Source organism: Sphaerodactylus townsendi, linkage group LG12 (assembly GCF_021028975.2).
Source record: "Sphaerodactylus townsendi isolate TG3544 linkage group LG12, MPM_Stown_v2.3, whole genome shotgun sequence".
NCBI lineage: Eukaryota > Metazoa > Chordata > Lepidosauria > Squamata > Sphaerodactylidae > Sphaerodactylus > Sphaerodactylus townsendi.
In genome coordinates, this window is record NC_059436.1 from 51,331,380 (window position 1) to 51,356,066 (window position 24,687).

A 24,687-nucleotide genomic window follows, 5' to 3' on the forward strand; every position below is an offset into this window, starting at 1 on the left:
ATTTCATTGCGGAGATAGTTGAGAGTTCTCAGTAGAATGTACTTGTTGTGCTCCCCGGGGGCCTTTTATTTACTATGAATATATCAATACTGCTGGCCAAATTATTCAATTTCTTTGGGTGGAGTTCTTACGTGGGAAAGTAGTAAAAAAGATTGTCTTCTCAACCTGCAGCGTGAAACAGACCAGTTCATTCTACCACCGCCATTTTGCTCCCCAATTCTGCTTCATGTATAGCTCCAACCAGATAGCGGTTGGTGGACGGGTATTTTCATTCCCTCATATCTTCTTGCCTCTGGTTTACAGAAGTTTAATCCAATCTTTTAAAATGCTTCAGATTATACAACATAAGGGGGGGAAATCATGCAAATGACTTCAGGTTATAGAAAGTTCAGCAGTTTGTGTTTTTATTTCTCTCTTTCACGCAGACCTGCTCGGAGTCTTTCCTTGCTAGTTCAATTTGCTGTCCAACAGGTGCCAACCATCCTGCTTCCTCCTGAAATTGATTTGGTGGAGGAAAGTGTCATCAGGTTGCAGCTGACTTATGGTAACCCCAGGGGGGGTTTTAAGGCAAGGGTTATTCAGAAATGGCTTGCCATTGCCTGCCTCTTCAGAGTCTTCCTTGGTGGTCTCCCATCCAAATACTAAGCAGGGTTGAACCCTGCTTAGCTTCTGGGATCTGACGACATCAGGCTATCCTGGGCTATCCAGATCAGGGCAAAATTGCTTTAGGTAGAGTCGCTGGTCCATCTAGCTCTTGGATCTCCAGCCTTTTTTAAGCCTCTGGGCATCTTTGGAATTCTGACAGAGGGTAATGGGCACAACCCCATAGTCACAGACACACCCAGAGGAAGTTCAAGTGCCGAGAAGAGGGATAATTTTAAAGACATGCTACGAAAGAGAACTGAAGCCACATTGTTTTCATCTGCACAGCCAATCATACCTCCAGAGAAGCCTATCAGAAGCTATGCTGGGCAAGAGCACCGCCCACTTTCTGAAAAGACGTGATAGGCACCAGGAAAGGGGCCAGTGGGCACCACATAGCATGCACCACGCTAAAGACTTCTGACAGCGCTCAGGGTCTCTATTCTAACACAAAGTCCAAGAGAAAGTTGTAGCTAGCTGGATGTGGGGAGGGTTCCCCCACCTGCAGATCCTTTAATCCACAGGTGTCAAACTCACGGCCCTCCAGATGTTATGGGCTACAGTTCCCATGCTGGCAGGGGATGATGGGAACTGTAGTCCATAACATTTGGAGGGCCGCGAGTTTGACACCTATGCTTTAATCGGAGTCACTAGGGACCGAACCTGCACCTTTCAGAAAGAACTGGGAATGTTACCACTAATCTTGTGGGAACGTGAAGTTGCCTCTTACAGAATCTAGAACCACCTCCCTCACTGTCTACTCCAGGATCTTGGGCAGAAAAGCTCTTTACCAGCCCTAAGGCTGGAGATGCCAGATACTTTGTGAGCAAAGCGTCTCTTCCACCACAAAAAAAAGCTCGAAGGTTGGGCCTGATCTCTAAAGACATTACTTAAAACCATTAAGCAAATGGATCCCTTCGCAGAAATTATTTGTGCCTCGGCAGCTCAAGTATCCCGAATGTGCTTTTTTGCCTTGTAAAGTTAAAACACGCTAGGACTGCGAATTTCATTTTTTTTAAATAAAAAGGAAGACCATGCAACCTTGGCCTATCCCTGCTTTAAAATACCTCTCAGAGGCTCATTCCGCACATGCAGAATAATGCACTTTCAAACTGCTTTCAGTGCTCTTTGATGCTGTGTGGAATAGCAAAATCCACTTGCATACAGTTGTGAAAGTGGTTTGAAAATGCATTATTTTGCATGTGCGGAAGGGGTCAAAGTCTTCTGGAACTCACTGAGGTCTAGGGGGAGTCATGCATAGGTAGCCTGGCAAGAAAAAATGGTATGGAAACCCATGATGAAGAATAGTTGGATTTATATCCTCCCTTTCTCTCCCGCAAGGAGACTCAAAGGGGCTTACAATCTCCTTGCCCTTCCCCCCTCACAACAAACACCCTGTGAGGTAGGTGGGGCTGAGAGAGCTCCGAGAAGCTGTGACTAGCCCAAGGTCACCCAGCTGGCGTGTGTGGGAGTGTACAGGCTAATCTGAATTCCCCACATAAGCCTCCGCAGCTCAGGCGGCAGAGCGGGGAATCAAACCCGGTTCCTCCAGATTAGGGTACACCTGCTCTTAACCACTACGCCACTGCTGATGTTGCCATATTGGTTCTTCTTGCTAATATTCTGACAGGTCGGGCTCTTCTGGCTGTCTTAACATATCTGAATCTCTAGTTACAAATTAAGAGCACATTTTACACCTAGATTTAACTATGATTCTGCTCCACTAGGATGCTGTGTGGTTTCCGGGCTGTGTGGTTTCCTAAGGAGAGAATGCTGCTAGAACACGGCCATACAGCCCGGAAACCACACAGCACCCCAGTGATTCCGGCCGTGAAAGCCTTCGACAATACATTCTGCTCCACTGCTAGTTGGTAGAAAATGCCCACTAGACAGAAAGGCTGCTGTTCAGCTGTTGTGAAACACAGGCACAAATTAAATGTCCCCCTCTCCTTTCCGTACACAACTCACTGAGACCAAGGATGGAGGTTGTCAACTAACTCCCACTCATCATGATATCAGTGACTTAAAAAGTGGATTTTTATTTTCAAATGAATGCAGTTCTTCATCAGCATTAAATGGTTAAATTCTAAGTTATTGAGAAAAAAAAGCCCCTCAGCTTGCTAAGGATCTGATTTGATGCAGGGAAGGAGGAAGGGAATGTGCAAATCCTATGATTAACCAAGTTCACAACCTCATTTGTTATGTCCAAACCCACAGACAGCATGCAGATGCCATGATAAACATCTGGCTGTGTCAGGTAACAACACTGTGTTGACACCTGGCTGTGTCAGGTATCACTGGTCAGGTTCACATGTTCACATGCTCACAGGTTCACATGCAATTCAATTTGCTATGCAAATGCAGGCAAGGATTGTTCATTCCCCACAAACTGGGGTTTTAACCTACAGTCTAATTCCAGTTCAGCTTTCTGGTTTGGGAAGATTAAACCAACTCCAGTTCAAGGAAGAGCCTGGATTTGGATGTTGTGGCAAAGGGGAGTTGCATCTAACCAGGAAGTACTGAATTGCATTTCATGTGCCAGGGGACAAGGGAAGGAGCGTGAGCTTGGTGAACAAGCTGTGATTGTGCCTGTCACAGATAGAGGAGACTTATTATGATATCTGAACGTAGACATAAATTATTGGGTAGCTAGCTTCTTTATAATGGCATGGAGCCCCCAGTGAGTTTAGGGAAGGAGAAGGTTTGGATTTATATCCCCCCTTTCTCTCCTGTAAGGTGACTCAAAGGGGCTTACAAACTCACAACAGACACCTTGTCAAGTAGATGGGGTAAGGGAGTTCTGAGAAAACTGTCACTAGCCCAAGGTCACTCAGCAAGAATGTAGGAGCAGGGAAACGAAGCCAGTTCACCAGATAAGAGTCCGCTGCTTATGTGGAGGAGAGGGAATCAAACCCAGCTCTCCAGATTAGAGTCAGCCGCTTTTAACCTCTATACCACACTGGATCTTGCTGATGCAATGCAAGACTGGAAGCTGATTCAACACATGGCCTGGAACCCAGACGAGGCTGCCTCTCTCTCCTTCCTACTGATGCTCCTCCAACCACATGCTGAACTTAAGCAATCAAGAAGTGGTTGTAATAGCAGCAACCTGGAAAATATTATAGGGTCTCAAGGATAGCTTGAAAAAGTGAGGTAAGTCAACAAGAAAGAGAGAAGGTGACTGTTGTGGTTTCCCACTGCGGGCGAAACATTAGGAGCAAAAACTACCAGACTACAGCCACACTCAACATGAAAGCTTTCAACAATACAAAGAATGAAGAATCTTGGTTGGATAAAGAGAATGATGAGGCTCCAGATGAAATTTTACCCAATGCGAAAAGGAAAAGAAAATAGTTCAACCCACTGTGAAATTATCCAGGGCAAGCCCTCCTTAAGTAAAAAACAAAAAACCCTTGAAGCAATTCAATGCTTCAGGGCATCTGCCCTGACATCCTCCCAGGTCTGACCTTTGCCCTAAATTCTGATACCATACAGGGCACCTCACCTCCCCTTGCCTTATGGTCACATGCTGTCTGTCAAAAAGAGAAACAAAAGAAGTTCCTTTGCTGTGTGAATTGATACATGCAATTTGCTGGTTGAGAAATGTTGTCTTTCTTGGTTTACTCTTCAATGGTCCCCATAATACATGCATGTAGGGGAACAGGGACGAATGGAATAACTCGAGGTTGGTGCTGCAGACTGCTGCTAATTCAGGCAGGCAACCTCTTCTTACTTTGCTGAAGCAATAATGCTGCTGGAGTCATCTCAGAGTGGAATTTTAAAAAGACAACTGGCAAAAATTGCAGCATTTTGCATTAGGATTCTCAGTGTTCGCTTGCTCAAGGAGCCGTTTCTTTTGACATAATTATTCACGTCACAGCAATGTCAACCTTTTGGATCATGCTGACCTTACTGAAGCATCGAAATGCAGGAATGAACATACCCTGTTAGTGTCACTGTCTAACAAAGGGAAATTTTATTTCACACCAAAGGGTTCTAAGCCATCAACAGTATCTGGAGGTAGAGGGGCAAGAGTAAATTGTCCACTTGTGTGGTATAAGCTTCCAAAAGTGAAACCAAGCTAATAGAGACCAAAATCCAAGAGTAGCTGGCATTGAGATCCACCAGGCTATCAAAGATCAGGATTAGGGCAACTGTAATGATCTGGGCAAAGATGGCAGTCATTGTTCCTTCAAAAGTTTTCTTGGTTCCTGGCCATTTGATTTCCCCTACGGTACTACCCAAAATAGAAGCTACCGCATCCCCGACTCCCACGGCTAGTATTCCGGAGTAGGGTGCCAATGCTCCTGCCCTGGCCAAAGTTCCTTTGGGGGCACATGGTCTTGGGAATAGCCAAACAGGGAGGGACATTCCAAGGAGAAGGTAGATGTGGCTCAAGATCAAAGGCCCACTGTCGCGTTCATCCAAAAACAGAGAAAGTAGATTTCGAAGCATCTGGCCAAAAGGTTTGATCCTAAAGTATCGAATGTACTCTAGAAGAATCAAGACTGCCAGACAGACCACAGCGGCCACATACAGGAGCTGGCGGTCATGGATTAGCCCTGGAAAATAAGTAGCTGCCACAATGAAGTGGAAATACTTCCTGGTTACTGTCGATGCTTGGTGCTTCTTGGAACCAGATCGCTTTGCGTTTTGGTAGAGGACTATGGTGCATGCGAACATCGCCAGCAGAATCCAGTAGGCAAGGAGGTAAACTCTTGCCTGTGTTTGAGACAGGAACTGGAAGAGCCAAAACAAGGGATTTGTTCGGATCAGCCGGTACAGCCACGGCATGACCACTCCCAGCCCCAGCACCGCTGTCATCATATGGAAGAACATGGAGGAGATCCAGGTCCCAGAATCCATGAAGAAAAACAGAGCTGTGAAGAATATCCCCAAGAGAACTATTCCAACCACCACCACCAGAAGGAAGAAGTCTACAGGATCCCCTCTGCCTTCAATCACATTCAGAGATCGTTTAATGAGTTGGTTGAGGACAAAACTGATACCTGTAAGGATAAGCAGTGCCTCGCCAGGGGTGAAACACCGGGGCAACAGGTACAGCAATATCATGCTGAGGTAGACGAAGATCAGCAGCACTTCCAGAACTTCAATCACTTCGGACACAGACAAAGATTGCTTCATGGTATATATAATTAAACTGCCAGCAGTACCAGAAAGGATGCAGGTATTTGTTGGCACGGGTTTGGTAATGCCGATTGCGATCACAGAAAGGAAAAGAGCAATCACCATTCCCGTGCAAGCCACAACAATCCCAAAACGTTCAAAGTACACAATGCCAGCCATACTGCATCGTTCTTTCATCACAATTCCCAATAACGGAATGGCCATGCAAGCTGGTAAGAGACCACTGTTTGCAGTTGTTCGGAACTGGAAGACGGCGCTACCTAGCTGAAGGAGATGATCCCATTTGAACTGGATGTAAAAAGCTTGGATTGCAAGAGCGATGGCACACCAGGAAAACTGGTCCCAGACAGCACTGTGCACACTGAGCACAATTGTGAACACAATTAGAGATTCCATGAGAACCGGTTTGTTCAACATGGTGCCAGATGGAGGCATCATGTAATGTTTGTTCCAGCACAAAACTTTAGAAACCAGTCTTTTGCTCACCAGTCAGAGCTTCTCTTGCATCTTCACACCATTCCTAGAAGTGAAAAAACAAAACAAAGCCATTAAAAAGCATGCTATATCATAGCTCCTTGCCTGAACTATGAAAGTGTTAGCTTTGCTTGAAAAGCATATCAGTGCTATAGTTAACAATGGGAGTTTCAAAGCAAGAGATGGACAGAGGTAGTTAGCAATTGCCTGCCTTGGCATAGCTACCCCAATCTTCCTCGGTGGTCTCCCATCTAAGTACAAACTGTGGAAGACCCTGTTTACCACACAAACTTTGATGTGATTGGGCTAGTCAGGTTGCTAGTTCTGTTGTTAAACACTTCTAAGGGTGCCTTAACCATTCTCTCTCCTTTGGGCTTACTAAGTGGAGACTACATAAATGTAATATGTTCAGATTTTTATATACAGACAATTGAGTATGGCCATTGGGAGCAATAGAAGACATGCTTTGTACAGTCCCGGGTTTAATCATAAATGAAGCTGCTTCATAAACAGAAATGGATAAATGGCTATTCAAACTGGCAGCAGATGTCCAGGTGCTTGAACAGAGCCTTCTTCAACAGCAGAAATGCTGCAACATGGAGCCTGGTGGGGTGGCTGCCCATGGGGGGGGGGGGGGCATCCAACTCAGGTTTTGCTCAGGGCTCAGGTTTGGCTAAGTACGCCTCTGCCCCCTTTGCTGAGGGGGGGCTGGCGAGGGAACCTGTTACTAAAAATTTTGGATCTCACCACTGCTTGAGGTTCGCATTAAAGCGTTAGAGGCGACAACCTCACGCCCTCTTAACCCATCCTCGTTTATTGTTTTCCCTCCCTGCTGTATTCACATATAGCCCTGATGATAAGGGTGTCACCTCGAGCATCTGACGAAGGGAGCTTCCCTGTTACCACACGTCTGTGCCCGCCACAGGGCTCTCCTTACCCCATCCTTCAGAAACCAACAGCCTTTTCCTCAAAAGAGAAAAATCAGACCCAAACAGATTTCACCACCAACCTCCTTCGAGGACACTCAGCCTACAGGCTTCCAGGATCCCTCAATTCAACTGGGCGCCGCCATCTTGGTGACCCGCGACAACACGGCATCACGTGTTCACAAGCGCGCGAGAGCTCCTCCCCCTCTCTTTTCCTTTCCCGCCCTCCTCCCAGCAACGGTCGAAAGGAGGGCGCCGCGCGCGGCTGGGGGTCACGTGACCCTGGCGCTCGCGCCCCTCCTCTGAGAGTTCACGTTGAATCGAGGAGGGCGGGGAGCCGGGAAGGGGATCACGTGACAGGGGAAAGCAAGATGGCGGACAGCGGGCTGTGCGCGAGGTAGGAGGAAGGCGCGCGCGCGCGCGCGCGTTTTCGGCCGACCGGCATGGGGAGGGGGGCGAAGAGCAGCCCCCCAAATACCTTGGCGGGCGGAGGAGGGTGAGGAGGTCGGTGATTCCCTTGAAGGCTTCTCTGAAAAGGGGACAGAGGCATGAAGGGTTAGCCTCAGCCTCTCTGTCACTTTTTAAGTGTCCAAGGAACTCAGAGCGGGACACGTGGTTTTCCTCCCGCCTTTTCCTCACAACAACCTTGTGAGGTAGGTGCGACTGAGAGAGAATGGCAGGGTCACCTAGGTGTGGATCTGTTTCCTGTAATATACATACTGGCATTATCATTATGATGCTTCCACCTGTTCTGTTGTGGTATTACTGCTGTGAACAGAAAAAATCGGAGGAAGATATTTACGCACAGTATAAAAGATTCGAATTGAGACCAACAAGATTTTCAGGGTGGAAGCATTTGACAGTTCAAGCTCCCTTCTTCAGATACCTCACTGGACACAGTGTGTAACAGACTTCCCTCTGTGATACACCTCTGAAGATGCAGGCGAAACGTTAGGAACAAGATCCACCAGACCACGGCCACAAACCCACCACAACCAGTTGATTCCAGCTGAGAGAGTCTTTGACAATATACAACGAAGTACTGTTACCTCATTCTACCCCCAAAAGCTGATCCTTTTTGGTGTCATCTCTTTGGGGCAGGACCGCCAGTTGTGACTTGCTGCTGTTGGCAGCTATGAAGTTAATATTGCCTTCCTGTAGGAAATAAGATGCAGGGGTTACATTGCAGTATTATCCTCTATTGGCAGACATGTGTATTTCACACAGTCATACACAATAATTTATGAAGCTGCCTTTTGCTGAAACTGACCAGTGGCTCATGTACTATTGTCTAGTAGTCTGACAAAGCCCCAGATTTAAAAAAATGTTTCCCAGCATCTACATTGAAAAGGGAAAATGACTAAGAATTGAGCCTGGGACATTTTAAACTTATGTTCTACCATTGAACTTCGGTTGCACATATATATATGCATAGGTGGGTTAAAGGAAATGATAGGGCCAAAAGCTGATGAAATACAAATAGTACCAGGATGAGAGCAACTTGTGAGCCATTCACAACTGGAACCACAGCATTTTTAGTTATACTAATCAAACACCACAAGAAGGACAATTATTGTTAATGCTCCAATTGTGATGGAGTATAATTTCAATTTTGCAAGACCTGGCCCCTGGGTTTTCTCTGTTAGGTGATCCATTATTGTGGCCATGCCCCCCCTCCCCCCAACCTTGGATGATGCTGTAAATTTAAGAATTGCAAATATCTTAATTTTCTACAGAATTTCCTATTTTCCTGCAAAAATCTGCGGAAAAGTTTTTTTTTTCCAATGGGTTCCCCATTTCCAGAAATTTTCGTCTCATACTGACCCTAAGATTCTAACCCAGTGATGGTGAACCTTTTTGAGGTCGAGTGCCCAAACTGCAACCCAAAACCCACTTATTTATCACAAAGTGCCAACATGGCAATTTAACCTGAATACGGAGGTTTTAGTTTAGAAAAAACGGTTGGCTCCAAGACATGTGTAACTCGGGAGTAAGCTTGGTGGTAGTCGGTGGCTTTGCTTTGAAGCAACCATGCAACTCTTCCAACGGGTGAATCACGACCCTAGGAGGGTTTACTCAGAAGCAAACCCTATTGCCGAGCTTACTCCCAGGTAAAGGATCGCGCTTTAGTTCTTCGCATGAAAATCAGTGGGGTTTAACAGCGTTTAACAGGGTTACCTACACTCCTTCCCCAAAATTAGGTCTTAGGTTTAATGCTAATAATTGAGCCCAGTGGCCCAGGTCAGCCTAGATGTGTGTGTGTGTGGGGGGGGGGGACTCTGTTTGCACGTGCCCACAGAGAGGGCTCTGAGTGCCACCTCTGGCACCCGTGCCATAGGTTCGCCACCACTGTTCTAACCTGTTGGATTTGGCTTTGTTCTTAGGAGCAGCAGGGAATTATGGACCATTCTGCTGGGCAGATCGGCTTTGAGAGAACCAGTAAGTAGAGCAAGGGCTTAGGCATGGCTTTTAAGATTTATGCTTTCATTCTTGTGAGTTTTGTTTTGCTGCTTAGCCTCTTTCTTTCTTTCTTTCTTTCTTTCTTTCTTTCTTTCTTTCTTTCTTTCTTTCTTTCTTTCTTTCTTTCTTTCTTTCTTTCTTTCTTTCTTTCTTTCTTTCTTTCTTTCTTTCTTTCTTTCTTTCTTTCTTTCTTTCTTTCTTTCTTTCTTTCTTTCTTTCTTTCTTTCTGTCTGTCTGTCTGTCTGTCTGTCTGTCTGTCTGTCTGTCTGTCTGTCTGTCTGTCTGTAGTGGGATTTTACCTGTTGTTCTTTCCATGCCTGTTTTGTTTTTCTTCTTTAGATGCTGCAGCTTTCTATTAGGCAAGGGGTGCTTGCATGTGTTTACTCCTTAGTTCAGTGATGGCGAACCTTTTCAAGACCGAGTGCCCAAACTGCAACCCAAAACCCACTTATTTATCGCCCAGTGCCAACACGGCAATTTAACCTGAATACTGAGGTTTAGTTTAGAAAAAACGGTTGGCTCCGAAGCGTGCATTACTTGGGAGTAAGCTTGGTGGTAGTCGGTGGCTTTGCTTTGAAGCAATTGTGCAACTCTTCCAACGGGTGACTCATGACCCTAGGAGGGTTTACTCAGAAGCAAGCCCCATTGCCAGCAACTGAGCTTACTCCCAGGTAAAGGATCACACTTTAGTTCTTCGCATGAAAATCAGTGGGATTTAACAGCGCTTGACAGGGTTACCTACACTGCTTCCCCAAAACAGGCTCATTCCGCACATGCAGAATAATACACTTTCAAACTGCTTTCAGTGCTCTTTGAAGCTGTGCGGAATGGCAAAATCCACTTGCAAACAGTTGTGAAAGTGGTTTGAAAACGCATTATTTTGTGTGTGCAGAAGGGGCCTAGGTCTTAGGTTTAATTCTAATAATCGAACCCAGTGGCTGTGGCCAGTCTAGATGTTTGTGGGGGAGGCGCACTCTGATTGCGCGTGCCCACAGAGAGGGCTCTGAGTGCTACCTCTGGCATCCATGCCATAGGTTTGCCACCACTGCCTTAGTTCCGTTCCGTGGAATGGGCAGACTTAGTGGCCTAGGGTAGAGCAGTGTGCTCTAGAGAAACATCTGTGGTTTTGTTGGAAGCACAGTGCATTTGGCCACTTGCCTCAATTCCTTCACTTGATCTTTATTAGGCACAAAGCACCTCTAGGAGTTTTGGGGACAGGGAATCTGATATCCCATGAGGCATCAATGCCATATCTGGGTGGAAATGCAGCTGTGATGTCAACTGAAGCTTTAGGAACCATAGAGTTTCCATAGTGTCATTTGCTACCCTGACATCACATCCAGTTTTCACTGGATTTTCTATTGATGTACCATGCAATGTTATTTCCACCCCCACCCCCTCCCCCTGTTCTCCTGCTGGCCTGGTCTCAAGGGTAGGTGGGAGGACCCAGCTGGTGGACAGATGGCATGCCTCTTTCTTTCCTGTAACCAGAGGAGTTCAATTTCTTATAAACGATAGGTGAGGCTTCTTGCCTTCTCTTTGTTTCCTACTGCATATATGGTAGTGAAAATGAAGAAAACTTGTACCAACAGGCTACAATAATGACTTCAAAAACTTAGTTCTCCCACTGGAGTAGCAATTTACTTTTAAGTAACCAAAATAATTTTATAATTTTACAAACAGTAACCAAAAGGACATTTCGAGAGGCATAAGAACAAACCAATTGCAGAGCGTTGTCCTCCCTGATTGTAACCATTATTGTATTTTGAAAAACTCTGACCTGCCTTTAACAGCCGTGAAGTTTAACAAGGCCAGTTGGTTAATTATCTAGAACAGTGATGGTGAACCTTTTCAAGACCAAGTGCCCAAATTGCAACCCAAAGCCCATTTATTTATTGCAAAGTGCCAACATGGCAATTTAACCTGAATAACCCCCTCGAGCAGGGGCCAGCCTGCTATAGCCTTCAGCAAGTCCCACATGCGCTGCTCTGCATCTCTCTAGTATCTCTACCACCTCTGCCGCCCCCCGCCCGCCCCCCGGGCAGCAGCCATCTGGAGCACAGGCACCGGGCCTGCCAGCCGAGTCCTCCCTGCTCGCTGAGGTGCACGCACATCAAGTCCAGTGGCCCAGGCCAGCCTAGATGTAGGGGGGGGGTCTGCGCACGTGCCCACAGAGAGGGCTCTGAGTGCCACCTCTGGCACCCGTACCATAGGTTCGCCACCACTGATCTAGAATCTGGCTAGCTGTTATATTTATATGTAGATTACATTGCCGTGCCGTTCTAACTTATGTTTATATATATTACTCCAATGGGAGAATGTAAACAATTTTTCCAAAACATTTGGTTACTGTTTGTAAAATTATAAAATTATTTTGGTTACTTAAAAGTAAATTGCTATTCCAGTGGGAGAACTAATTTTTTGAAGTCATTATTGTAGCCTGTTGGTACAAGTTTTCTTCATTTTCACTTTGGTGTGTACCTTCCCCTCTTGCTTAGCATGTATATATGGTAGTGGCATAAACAAATATGTATTCCTAGTAAACTTATTTTCTCTTTCCTCCAAGGAGCCCAGGGTGGCATATGTGGTTCTCTCTTCTGTGAAGTAGCTTAGGCTGAGAGACAGTGACAGCCCAACGTGTCTGAAACAGCTTTGTGGCAGTGTGGAGATTTGAACCGGGGTTTCCCAGCTCCTTGCCTGAAACTACTTGCCGTGCTCAGTTTTTTGTATAGTAAGCCCTGTTTTTTTCTGTTCTAGGCTCAGATTGCAGAGGAGTTGAATAAACATTGGCAGAGACTGCTCGAAGGGCTTTCCTACTACAAGCCTCCCAGGTACTGCAGTTGTCTGATGGAGAATGGGGCCCCTCACCAGTGCTATGAGGCAGAGGAGCCAGGAAATCTGGAGGGCTGCTATAGTGCCTTAGATGATGGAAACATGGGCTTCAGTGCACATTCTTTTGGCTTTCTGAGACTAGGGAGAGTTTGAGCTTGTATTTCATTCATTACATGATTAAATTGCATTCCGTTCACTGGATTATCAATACGGTTGCAGCTGCTGTGGGCATTCTTATCCCAATCTCTCGTGCTCTATCACCATTGGCTCTGAATCCAGCTGTTGCTTTAGCCTGGGGGAGTTTGGGAGAGGTCGTATGCTTTGCTGGCAGAGTGAGCTGGGCTCCATCTCATAGCAACTTTGGTTAAAGACGGGAAGCCGTGAAATGGACCACTGGTTTGATTCAGTGTGACGCAGCTTCAGCTTATGGTGGTAAAATGTGATGTTGGCAACATGGCTAGATAGTGGATTGATTTGTGAAAAACACGTCTATCAATGGCTGTAACCTTGATAGTTAAATGGAAGCGTCAGGGACAGTATAGCAGTTTCGGGGGGAGGATGCAAGGGGGAAATGGGCTGTTGCGTTCTTGTGGGCTTTCTGAGGCATTTGGCTTGCCACCATTGAAAGCAGTCTGCTGAATTAACCAGCTTATTTGCTTATATTTAATGTCTAAGAGCATTTGTAGCCCATGAGACTATTTGTGAATTGTTTAAATAGGTGGAGAGCTCTTTCTAAGTCATGGGTTTGCAACCTGCAGCTCTCCTGATGTTCATGGACTACAATTGGCCATGCTGGCAGGGGCTGATGGGAATTGTAGTCCATGAACATCTGGAGAGCCGCAGGTTGCAGAACCCTAAATGCTTGAGCCACTTGTTTGGTGTCTGTGGTACTTAAACAGCTGAAACTCTGTCCTTTCTTTCAGCTTTTAGTCTCTGCAATAACTTGAGAAGGGGAAGTCACCAAATTGCACTGAAAAAAACCATAATTTAAATGATGCTCCATTACAGTCTTGGTTTGATTTCACCATGATTAATTACAATCTGTCTTTTTTTTTTAATGCTGCTTTTTCAATCCTTAGTGCAAGTTCAGCAGAAAAAGTAAAAGCTAATAAAAACGTGGTTGCTCCACTGAAGGAGTTGGGCCTCCGAGTCAGCAAGTTTTTGGTGAGTAGAGATCCTGTGGGGTTGTTTCATGCCTTAACACTTATCTGTGGACAGAAGGAAGGGTCAGCGACTTCTGCCCCTACTAGTCCAGCACCCGTCCAGTGAAGCAACAGGAGCAAAAAGCTGGGGCTGGGAGAGAGGCATTATGTGACCCTGTAGGGAGCCTCCTAATCGCTGTTGTTTTTACTATAGAGAAAATATCCCCACCTGGCAATGGCAGTCCTAGATGAGAGGCTGGGTACAGTTGTAAGGGAAGCTGGTGCTCTTTAAAGCTGTATTAAACAGATCAGCAAATATATACAGTCAGACCAATACTGAAAGATATGAGGCCAGCCAAGCCTAAAAAACAAGGACTGTATATATAGGGATACAAGGCAATGAGGTATAAGCAGTTAGTTTGAGTATAATTTCAACAGATACTTCATAAAGCTGGCCAGTTTTTCTTTTGCTGTTGGGATGGAAGTAGGCTTTTGGTTTTTGATTCGAGAACTAGTACGATAAACCAGCATAACTGTCTCTTTGATGACGAGAGAAATTGAGAGTGTAATGGGGACAAGTTCGATTTGCTGTTTTCTTCCCCAAGGAAAGAGTCCTAAGGAGGGGGTTGTGGTTCAGTAGTAAAACGTGGACTTTGCATGCTCATGGTCCCTACCGTGTTTCCCCGAAAATAAGACAGTGTCTTATATTTATTTTTGCTCCCAAAGATGCATTATGTCTTATTTTCAGGGGATGTCTTATTTTTCTGTGTTCTGTTCACCGGGCATGCTTCCAAACAAAAACTTTGTTACGTCTTACTTTCGGGGGATGCCTTATATTTTGCACTTCGGCAAAACCTCTGCTACGGCTTATTTTCAGGGGATGTCTTATATTCGGGGAAATAGGGTAGTACTGCCAGTTAAAGGCTGTTGCAGTGCAAGTGTTGGAGAAGAGCTGATTCTTCCTGAGCCCCTTGGAATTCTACCTGCCAGTCAGACTAGATGGCACTGAGCTTGTTGGACTAGTGTTCCGACTGCTATAATGCAACCCACTGTGTTTATATGGATGGGATAGCTGAGTGGTTTTGGCGCTTTGTGTGTAACTTAATCGAATCTGTATATTGTTCTAGGCTTTAGATGAAGAGCAAAGTGTGCAGCTGTTACAGTGTTACCTTCAAGAGGATTACAGAGGGACCAGAGACTCATTGAAGGTCCGTAGCAAGCAACTTGATGCAGCATCTCTTTTTTCCAGCAGTTCGATTAGCTGCTGTTGCTGTAATCTTAGGGCTTTATGTCTCTATTTTCTAAACTAAGTATTTGAATTACAAGGCATTCCCATAAACCGTAAGTGAAGGACAGAATTAAAGGGGAAGGTACTGGAGTAAAAGCCTGTTAGACTATTTAACTTTGCAGTTGATTCGGTACTCTGTATGTTACTTGAAACCACCGTGGTAAAATAATCGGGGCGGGAGGGTGTTAGTGAACCAGTAGCACACAAAGAATTTGCACTAAATATAGGGTTACCTATAATGCATCGATCACAGCATCCAGGAACAGGGTATTTTGATTGTATATTCCTAAATATGGAACTCCATCAATATGCAGCACTGTTCTTTCAATGACAAAATAATTTGAATAATTGAATGCAATTTCAATTGCACAATTGTGTTATCCAACAACAACCAAAAAACACAGAGCTGGTTGGTCCTCAGGATAAAATCCGTCGAATAAAGACTTCAAAGGATTATGGTTACATCAGATGAATGTTCTCATAGAAAGTCACATCACATAATTGTTTCAAGCGAAGCTTCAAGCTGGACAGCGAAAGTATTCAGTTAATTTTGTCTTTGAAAGCACAGTGGTGTATATTGCTGGAGTTTCGTATTAATGAATATATAATTATAACACCCTGTTCCTGGATGTTGTGATTGATGCATTATAGGTGAGCCTTTTTTTTAATGCAAATTCTTTGTGTTATTACTTGAAACTTGCATTGAAAAAGTGAACTTGTGGTGCCTCTTGGCACTTCCCATGTGAGTGGGTTTCTGTTGCATATTACTTATGTCTTAAAGCAATTGCTTCTTATTTGCAGACTGTTCTGCAAGATGAAAGGCAGAGTCAGGCTCTCATTTTGAAGGTCAGTAACTTGACTAGGCAGCCCTTTGTTAATGTTTCTGTGTGTCATTGTTCTGTGTATAAGACTGTGATTCATTGAAGATGTATCCAGTGGTGACGAACCTATGGCACTCCAGATGTTCATGGACTGCAATTCCCATCAGCCCCTGCCAGCATGACCAATTGGCTGATTGGAATTGTAGTCCATGAACATCTGGAGTTCCATAGGTTCGCCGCCACCCTGGGCATGCATCCTGAACATGCAATCTTTGTCTGCAACTTGTCCAGCAACCAGTGAATGGATACTGGAAAACCTTTTGCAACATAGAAGAGGGTTAAAGTAGGGTCCGTGACCTTATGCACCAAAGAAGTGGGAACTGAAAGATGCACTATTTTCTGAAAGATGCACTTTAGAAGCATAATTTACAGATTGACTCTTATTTATTTATTTTAGAAGACTGATCTCTTTGACACTATGAAGACTGATCTCTTTCCACCTGAAAGAGGATAATGGTTTGGGGTGAAGGAGGGAGTTAGTTACTGAGATGGAAATTTAGGCTGAATGAAGTAGAATTCGCCTTCAAGGAAATGATGGTCCCACACTGAAATAAAATGAGAAACTGCACAGTTTTTATCTTGCCCTGGTGTGTGAGAATGAACGAGATGGGAGGGAGGATGCTGGAGAGGGAGGTTTAGTTCAGATAGCGTGCCTGACTGTGGCTTGCACTAGTCTTTGTGAACAACCCAAACTGTGGCTTGAGCTTCTACTTTGGGGAAGCAGGGCTGCCGAGTGGCCTGTCTTGCTTTTATTTACCATCCTCTAATCTTCATAGTCTCGCTCATCTCTGTGAGTGCAGCAACCTTTAATGGGAGAGCAGTAACCATAACCGTTTCAGAATAGATAGGATTTACATCCCTCCTTTCTCTCCTGCAGGGAGACTCAAAGGGGCTTACAAACTCCTTTCCCTTCCACTCTCACAACAAACACCCTGCGAGATAGGTGGGGCTGAGGGAGTTCAGAAGAACTGTGACTAGCCTAAGGTCGCCCAGCTGGCGTGTGTTGGAGTGCACAGGCTAATCTGAATTCCCCAGATAAGCCTCCATAGCTCAATCACCAGAGCGGGGAATCAAACTCCACAAGCTTCTGCATCGGTATTCACATGTGATGCCTGGAGAGACGCAAAAACATCGGGCTTCCAGGTCGCCATTCGCGACAAGTACAGCTGCAACGCAGCCGCCGCCCAAGCCGCATGAAGGTGGCGCTTCCAGAGCTTCCCAGCGCCTTTTGGGGAAACGCCGTACGAAGCCGCTGCCGAGCCGAACGGTAGCGGGTTTCCATGCCGCCTCCCCACCTCGTACTCTTTTCAGGTTTTCGGCGCTGCCGCCGGTGCTTCACGCTGGCCCCGCGCCGTCATGCCGCAGGGGCCAGTTCCCAGGCCTCGGGCTACCGGAGGCCCGGACAGTCATCGGCTACGCCGGCGCCCGCTGCCGCTGCCCAGTTGTTTTCGCGACCGCCCATGACGTGTCCTGAAGTTCAGGTCGGCTGCACCGCCAAGCTCGGCCGCGGCGGAAACGCCCTGGGCGTTTCTGCCGCGGGCAATTCATGGCTGACCTGGAGGCGGTAAAACACCGTCTCCAGGCCCGCCATTCTGAGAGCGCCCAGCTACAGCGCAGCAGCGCCAGCCCTCGCGCGCCGGCCGGCATGAAGGCGTTTCCCCAGGCGGCTTCCAAGCTCTTTTGAAAGCGCCCGACGTAAAGCGCCGCTACCCGGCCGAGCGGCAGCGGCTTCATGCGCCTCTTCGGCACTCACTTCTCCCCAGGCCTCCCGGCGTCGCCCGAGGCCTGGGAATACCCGCCCTGGCCCTGTGGCGCCTGCTTCAGGCGCGCGGAATGAGAAGCGTCTTCGGCGACGCATGAGCAGGCTGGAGTGAGTCGACTGGTGACTCGGCCCGACTGCCCAACTGCTTCAGGACCGTCCATGCGGACGGTCCAGCGATCTTCAGGTCGGCGCCGTCGCCCGACCTCGCCGTTCGCCGCCGTCCAGGCGGCCTAATTCCTCCAGATTAGAGTACACCTGCTCTTAACCACTACGCCACTTCTGCTCCTATCAAGCCAAGCCAGGGTTGTGGGAGGTAGGGGGAGGGTACAAACTGCTATTTTTCCTGTCTGCTTTCAAAATTAAGGCTTGACAATTTAGATGACAAGCCATAGCTGACTGTACTTTCATTGGGATGTTTGAATGTATTGAGAACCAGAGGCTGGCTTCTGGTGTTTTGAGATGAAGTTGTCCTGGAGAAACAAGCAGTTCTGTGAAAGGATTTGTGCATGTGTGTGTGTGAGTGAGTGAGTGAAAGAACAGACTTGCAGGTTGGTCACTGGATATGCCAAGAGGCTTTATGGGATAGGCTTGTGAAGAATTAAAATGCAGGCTTGGCTGTCAGTAATACAGAAGGTGGTGCTTTTTCACAGCTTGCTGACTATTACTATGAGGAAAGGATCTGTATTCTTCGCTGTGTCCTGCACCTCCTCACTTATTTCCAAGATGAGAGACATCCTTATATGGTAAGCGTGGTGCTCTGCCTTCTGATATCATCAAATTCTATTGTACGCATCAGGCATTCATTGGTGTCCTGTGTATTTAAGAGAGAAATCATGATTTTGCTTCTTTTTTCTTGAAAGGCCCAGTATTCCCAGTGCGTGGAAAAGCTAGATAAGGAACTGGTTCCTAATTATCGTAAACAATTTGAAGAGCTGTATAAAGCAGAAGCACCGACATGGGAAACACATGGGAGTCTAATGGTATGTTCCTTTAATATCTTGGTGCAGTGTACCTTAAGCAGTCAAATCTGGCAGGATAGCTGTGTCTGAATCCAAATTCACTGTGTATTCTCCGTCTGGAATTAGCTACTGCTATTATCGTAGGACTTCAGGTTCCAAATAAAGGTGCACCTGGTGACATAGTTTTGACATCTTCTGAAATACTTAGCATCATGCAACATTAGTTGCCTATCTTAAGTAGTAGAGTTAAGTAGTAGTGTTGGTTTTTATACCCCACTTTTTGGTACCTTTAAGGAGTCTCAAAGCAGCTTACAAACTCCCTCCCTTCTCCTTCCTGCAATAGGCATCTTGTGAGGTAGTGGGACTGAGGGAGTTCTGAGAGAACTGGGACAGGCCCAGGGTCACCCAGCAGCCTTCATGAAGAAGAGTGGGGAATTGAACTCGGTTCACCAGATTAGAGTCCACTGTCGGTGAGGAGGAATGGGAAATCAAAACCCGGTTCTCCAGATTAGATCCATGACCCTTAACCACTATACCACACTGCCTTTCAAAACTTCAACAGGGTCATTTATTTCTCTGTCCAGTGGTGATCAAGTCTGTGTTTTGTGCACTCTTCAGCTGGAAATTGCCTCCCAAAGTGGCTTACAGTAATATATATACGGTATGTTTATATATTTGTATGCCATCCTGAGTCCCGTGGAGGAAGGCTGGACTGAAAATTACAAAGAGGAGGACACTGACCCTTTTTAGAGGGATGTAAACAGCAGGACTTGAAGTCTATCTTTGGTGGTATTAGTTTGCTTTGAGTGACATCCATGATGACTGGAACTTATATTATTTGTTTTATAGGAAGGATTCTGTATTCCTTTGTGTTCTGCATAGGAGCACGATGCATCTCTTGTGTGACCTCTTTGGCCTTTGCTGGGGAGGAACTTAATTTTTCCCCTTCTGTTTGTACTTTGAGGTATTTGTACCTGTCTGCATATGTGACCAATTCATGTGAAGTTACCTTATACTGAATTAGACTGCTGTTTAGTGTTGCCAACTTCCTGGTGGATCTGGCGCTTTCTTTAGAGTACAGCGATCCCTTAGGAAATGGTAACTCTGGAGGTCAGGCTCTGTGGCATCACATCTAACCCTAACATCTCCCCTGAGCTCCTTACTTTCCCTAAACTCTGCCTTTCCGAAGTACCACCCTCAAATCTCTAGGGACTTCTGAAACTGGATTTGGCAACTCTCGCTAGTATATCTAGATGTAAAGTTGTGCAGTGGTTGGAGTATTGAGTTAGGACAGTGATGGCGAACCTATGGCACTGGATATGGTTGGAGTATTGAGTTAGGACAGTGATGGCGAACCTATGGCACGCCCCATCTAGGCTGGCCTGGGCCACTGGGCTTGATTATTAGCACTAAACCTAAGACCTAGTTTTGGGGAAGCAGTATAGGTAACCTTGTTAAGCACTGTTAAATCCCACTGATTTTCATGCGAAGAACTAAAGCACAACCCTTTACCCGGGAGTAAGCTTGGTTGCTGGCAATGGGGCTTGCTTCTGAGTAAACCCTCCTAGGGTCGTGATTCACCACTACCACCAAGCTTACTCCTGAGTAACACATGCCTCGGAGCCAACCGTTTTTTTCTAAACTAAAACCTCAGTATTCAGGTTACATTGCCGTGTTTGCACTTTGCGATAAATAAGTGGGTTTTGGATTGCAATTTGGGCACTTGATCTCGAAAAGGTTCGCCATCACTGAGTTAGGAACTAGGGAACCTGGGTCTGAATCTCCAGTCTGCCATGAAAGCTTGCTGGATGACCTTAAACCAGTCTCACACACTCAACTAATTTACCTCCCAGGGCTATTGTGGGGACAGAATGGAGGATCAGAGAATGCTGGTAGCCATTTTGTGTCCCCAGTGTGGGGGATAGGCAGGGTATAAATGAAGAATGTAGGTAAATAAATATTCTCCCTGGCAGTAGTTCTTCAGATCTTGGGCAGAGACGACTCTCCAGGTATCTGCTGCCTAAGATCCTGTTAACTGTCGATGCTGGGGATTGAACCTGTTACCTCTACATGCAAAGCATGTGCTCTGCCACTGAGTCACAGATCCTCCGCATAAATACATATAACATAATACAACCTTTGCTTCTTACACAGACAGAGCGGCAAGTTTCCCACTGGTTTGTGCAGTGCCTCCGTGAGCAATCCATGCTGCTGGAAGTCATCTTCCTTTATTATGCCTATTTTGAAATGGCATCAGAGGAACTGCTGACTTTTGCCAAGCTGTTCAAAGACCAGGGGTTTGGTTCCAGGCAGACCAATAGGCATCTGATTGACAAGAGCATGGATCCCCTTGTAGATCGTATTGGGTGAGTATGCTACATCTGATGGAATAGATCAGTGATGGCGAACCTATGGCACGGGTGCCAGAGGTGGCACTCAGAGCCCTTTCTGTGGGCACACGTGCACAGAGTTCATTCATCATGTGGGGGGACGGAAAATCACCCCCCCCACACACACACACATCTAGGTTAGCCTGGGCACGATCCTTTACCTGGGAGTAAGCTCGGTTGCTGGCAATGGGGCTTGCTTCTGATTAACCTTCCTAGGGTTGTGATTCACCCATTTGAAGTGTTGCACAGTTGCTTCACCAAGCTTACTCCTGAGTAACGCATGCCTCGGAGCCAACCGGTTTTTCTAAACTAAAACCTCAGTATTCAGGTTAAATTGCCGTGTTGGCACTTTGCAATAAATAAGTGGGTTTTGGGTTGCAATTTGGGCACTCGGTCTCGAAAAGGTTCGCCATCACTGGAATAGATGGTTTCCTGTTGCAATGAAGTTAATTCGTTTCCAGGAGCTGCTTTATAACATGACTTTTATTTAAGCAGTTGGAGGGGAAAATGAAGTATATAATCATGTGTGAAAGTTGTATGTGCATCTATTTTGACATATACCGATATGCTGGGAAGCTGTGATCAGCAGGAAGTTGCTTCTTGCTGAGTCAGATATTTGATCCACTTGTATCCTCCTGTTTCACTACAGACTTCATCCTCTGGGTAGCTAATACTAGTTTGTAAAATCTAAGATAATAAAATAACAAAAATTACAATGAACAGAAACAGTAGCCACAAGCCACAAACTGTAGCCACAAGCCAATTAACAGAAACAGTAGCCACAATCCACAAACAGTGGCCAGCTGGGCTGACCATGATTCCATCACCTTGGCCTTGGTGGGCTGGGGTGGGGGGGAAGGGGAAGGGAGGGTTTTTATTGCCATCTGAGTTTTAAAAATGTTTGAGATGCTCGTTTTATTAGAATGTTGTTTGTTGTTGGTTTTAATGTTATATTAATTGTTATTATGCACTTATTGTTGTACGCCACCCTGAGCCCTCTGGGGGAGGGCGGCTAATAAATCTAAAATATAAATAAATAAATATTAAAGATCCAGGAATGAATCAATAAAAAAGCAGTTTAAATTTCACAGAGCAATTTAAAAATGGCTGGAAAAGTTGTTCGAATTTTTTCCCCCTTAAGCTAACTACTGAAAGTTGTGGAGAGTGGGACAAGCTGTCCTCCCTAAGCAAATTCACTTGGCTTCTAAATAAAAACAGGTGCGCAAGGTATGTGTGTTTAGGGATCGTGTTCTGTAATTAGGGTGCAAACACAGAAAGGGCCCCATTTACAGGAACACAAATGTAGAGGCAGAAAGATCTTTGATGACAATTTCAGCTGGCAGGTGTGTTCATCTGGCTCAGTTTTATCTGCTTAATTGGCAGCATTTCTGAAGAATTCAAGGTAGACTCCCAGCCTTCCCACCTATCTTTTAAACTGGAAATGCCAGGAATCTTAACTTGTAGCTGTCTGCATTCAAAGCTGCATTTAGTGACCCCTTTCTTAATGGAATATATTTTCTCGTAAGTTTGTAATATAAGATGCCGCTTTTTGTTCTGTGGCCAGCGTCTCCTTGAAGCACTGGGTATTGAGGAATAGATGGAAACAAAGAAGAATAGGTAGAAATAAAGGTTCCCTCCGGCATGCAGTTAATGTTGCTGTTTGTGACTGTTCAGCCAGCTCTTATTTGCTGATGCGTGAGATTCTGAAACGTCTTTAGCTTTCCTTGGATTTGTGTATAGTTGCAGTTTTTTTGAAAAAACATGAATGTTTTTTTCTTCCTCATTGCATCTATTCCTGATTATAATTTTTCTCTCTTTCTCTCTCTGCCATCTTCCCACAGCTACTTCAGTGCCCTAATTCTCGTGGAAGGCATGGAAATTGACTCTCTGCATGAGCGTGTATTGGATGACAGGACAGAAGAGCATAAATTTGCTAGTAGTGGACAGGTCCGCCAGGTAAACCTACAACCCATCCTGTGTTAGTTAGTTAATGCAATTGTTTGTAGAAACTTGTTTGTGAAAACTCAATGAAATGTTATGTGAGAAAATACGGATGACAGTGTTTGCTAAGACTGAACTGCAAGCTGAATTGGGGGCATATAAAGGCATCCTACGAGTGCTCATCTTTGTGGCTCATAAAGTTCTCCAAGTTGCACAGAGAATGAAAGAGCAGGCCCATTCCAGAGGGGATTCCCCCGAGTTCCAGTTCTGCAGAGATAGGACTATACAGACTCTTTCTCCCTTACAGCTTTTCTTTCAAATATATCAGGCCCTTTTAGTTGCCTGGCTCGGGCATTTCTATTCCCTTTCCCGCCCTCTGAATATATAAGTCCCAATTTTGTACTTTACTAGTGTATTTTTCTGTGAACCCAAGGAATCATTGTGAGCATTTGAAAAGGTATTTCTGTACTGCTGTGTTTAAAAGTTGGTCCCAGAGAAAGGAGAGTTCTTGTTTCTGAGAGATGAGGAGGATGTCAACAGTCTTATCTCTATGCAAAATTTAAGCATGTCTGTTTGACTTATTTCTTACGTGCACGATATTTTTGCCTGTTCATAATTACTGTCTCTTTTGAACAGGAAATGGACTGTCTGCTGCTAACTCTTGGGGATATCTCCCATCATGCTCCTGTCCTCCTGGCCTGGGCTTTGCTCCGCCATACAGTGAGCCCTGAAGAGTCAACTGGTGTGATTAGGCGAATGGGAAGTGCTGCTATCCAGCTGAATGTATTCCAGTACCTTACCAAGCTGCTTCGGTCACTAAGCAGTGGAGGAAAGAACGTGAGTCTCTCTCTGTCTGGGTTTAGGAGTGTAGCTATGTGAACTTCCTGCCTGAAGGCCGTGCTGCTGGCCAGCTGGCCACCTATTTTCTTAGTAATAAGGCCTAAAGCCATTTAATTATATAGGTCAGTGTGTGTATTCTGTCATTGGTCAAGTGACAAAGAACTGATTATATATGAAGAACAGATTAGTTTGTATCATTAGGCTTCAGACTTGAAATCCAGATTAAACAATTGCTTATGATTCTGCTGCCACTTCCTGGCTGTATGAATTAATTACATTTATTAAAACATTTGTACCTTGCCTTTCCTTGTGGTCCACATGGCTTACAATATAGTTACAAGACCACTGAAACCAGAATAAAATAGCAGACCCTAAATGTCTGACTCCCACCCTTTTTAAAATTGATTATATTAAAAAGAATAACAGAATATAATAGAAATATAGCAATAGACCTTTATGGATAAAAATAGCCAAAAATTACAATTACATAAAAATAAATCTTGATATTTGTTACAGTCTAAGGCCCCTTCCGCACATGCAGAATAATGCGTTTTCAAACCACTTTCACAACTGTTTGCAAGTGGATTTTGCTATTCCGCACAGCTTCAAAGAGCATTGCAAGCAGTTTGAAAGTGCATTATTCTGCATGTGCAGAAGGAGCCTAAATTTTAGAAAGCCTTTCTTATCAATTATCCATCAAACTAATATTGCTCTTAAGTTTAACTTTCTTTAAAAACCCTACTAATTATTAAATATGCTGACTAATTCATACATAATAGGGTACCCTGAATTATGCTAGATCAACATTAAAATCTATTGGTATTAAACACTATATCCCATGTATTTGAGTTACTTTTCTAGTTTACAAGAGACATATCAGCACAATACATGAAATGTAACTTCCATTTCTCATGAAACTCCTGTTTTGGCTGACTGTTTACACTCTTAAAAAGATTATGTATTTATTAAAGCATCTGTTTAACGTTGGCCCATCTGGTTTGA

The 24,687-nt window shown here is 45.2% G+C and overlaps 2 protein-coding genes across 2 annotated transcripts in view; one reads left to right on the forward strand and one right to left on the reverse strand.

Annotated features, from left to right (window-relative positions):
- Positions 1 to 4,595: 4,595 nt before the first annotated feature.
- DOLK (dolichol kinase) lies at positions 4,596 to 7,387 on the reverse strand. Its single transcript, XM_048512737.1, has 2 exons — positions 7,274 to 7,387; positions 4,596 to 6,310 (listed from the first exon to the last, which is right to left on the reverse strand). Exon 2 carries the CDS (start codon positions 6,226 to 6,228, stop codon positions 4,639 to 4,641), a length of 1,590 nt encoding a protein of 529 aa, XP_048368694.1. The 5' UTR covers positions 6,229 to 6,310; positions 7,274 to 7,387; the 3' UTR covers positions 4,596 to 4,638.
- A 77-nt stretch (positions 7,388 to 7,464) lies between these two features.
- The window catches only part of NUP188 (nucleoporin 188), a 74,606-nt gene continuing 57,383 nt past the window's right edge, over positions 7,465 to 24,687 (forward strand). Inside the window, exons 1-11 of the mRNA XM_048512176.1 lie at positions 7,465 to 7,587; positions 9,575 to 9,629; positions 12,408 to 12,481; positions 13,562 to 13,646; positions 14,752 to 14,832; positions 15,714 to 15,758; positions 18,206 to 18,298; positions 18,416 to 18,535; positions 20,669 to 20,880; positions 22,746 to 22,860; positions 23,482 to 23,682. Of these exons, the coding sequence (XP_048368133.1) occupies positions 7,562 to 7,587; positions 9,575 to 9,629; positions 12,408 to 12,481; positions 13,562 to 13,646; positions 14,752 to 14,832; positions 15,714 to 15,758; positions 18,206 to 18,298; positions 18,416 to 18,535; positions 20,669 to 20,880; positions 22,746 to 22,860; positions 23,482 to 23,682 (1,107 nt within the window). The 5' untranslated portion in view covers positions 7,465 to 7,561. The remainder of the gene's footprint in view (positions 7,588 to 9,574; positions 9,630 to 12,407; positions 12,482 to 13,561; positions 13,647 to 14,751; positions 14,833 to 15,713; positions 15,759 to 18,205; positions 18,299 to 18,415; positions 18,536 to 20,668; positions 20,881 to 22,745; positions 22,861 to 23,481; positions 23,683 to 24,687) is intronic.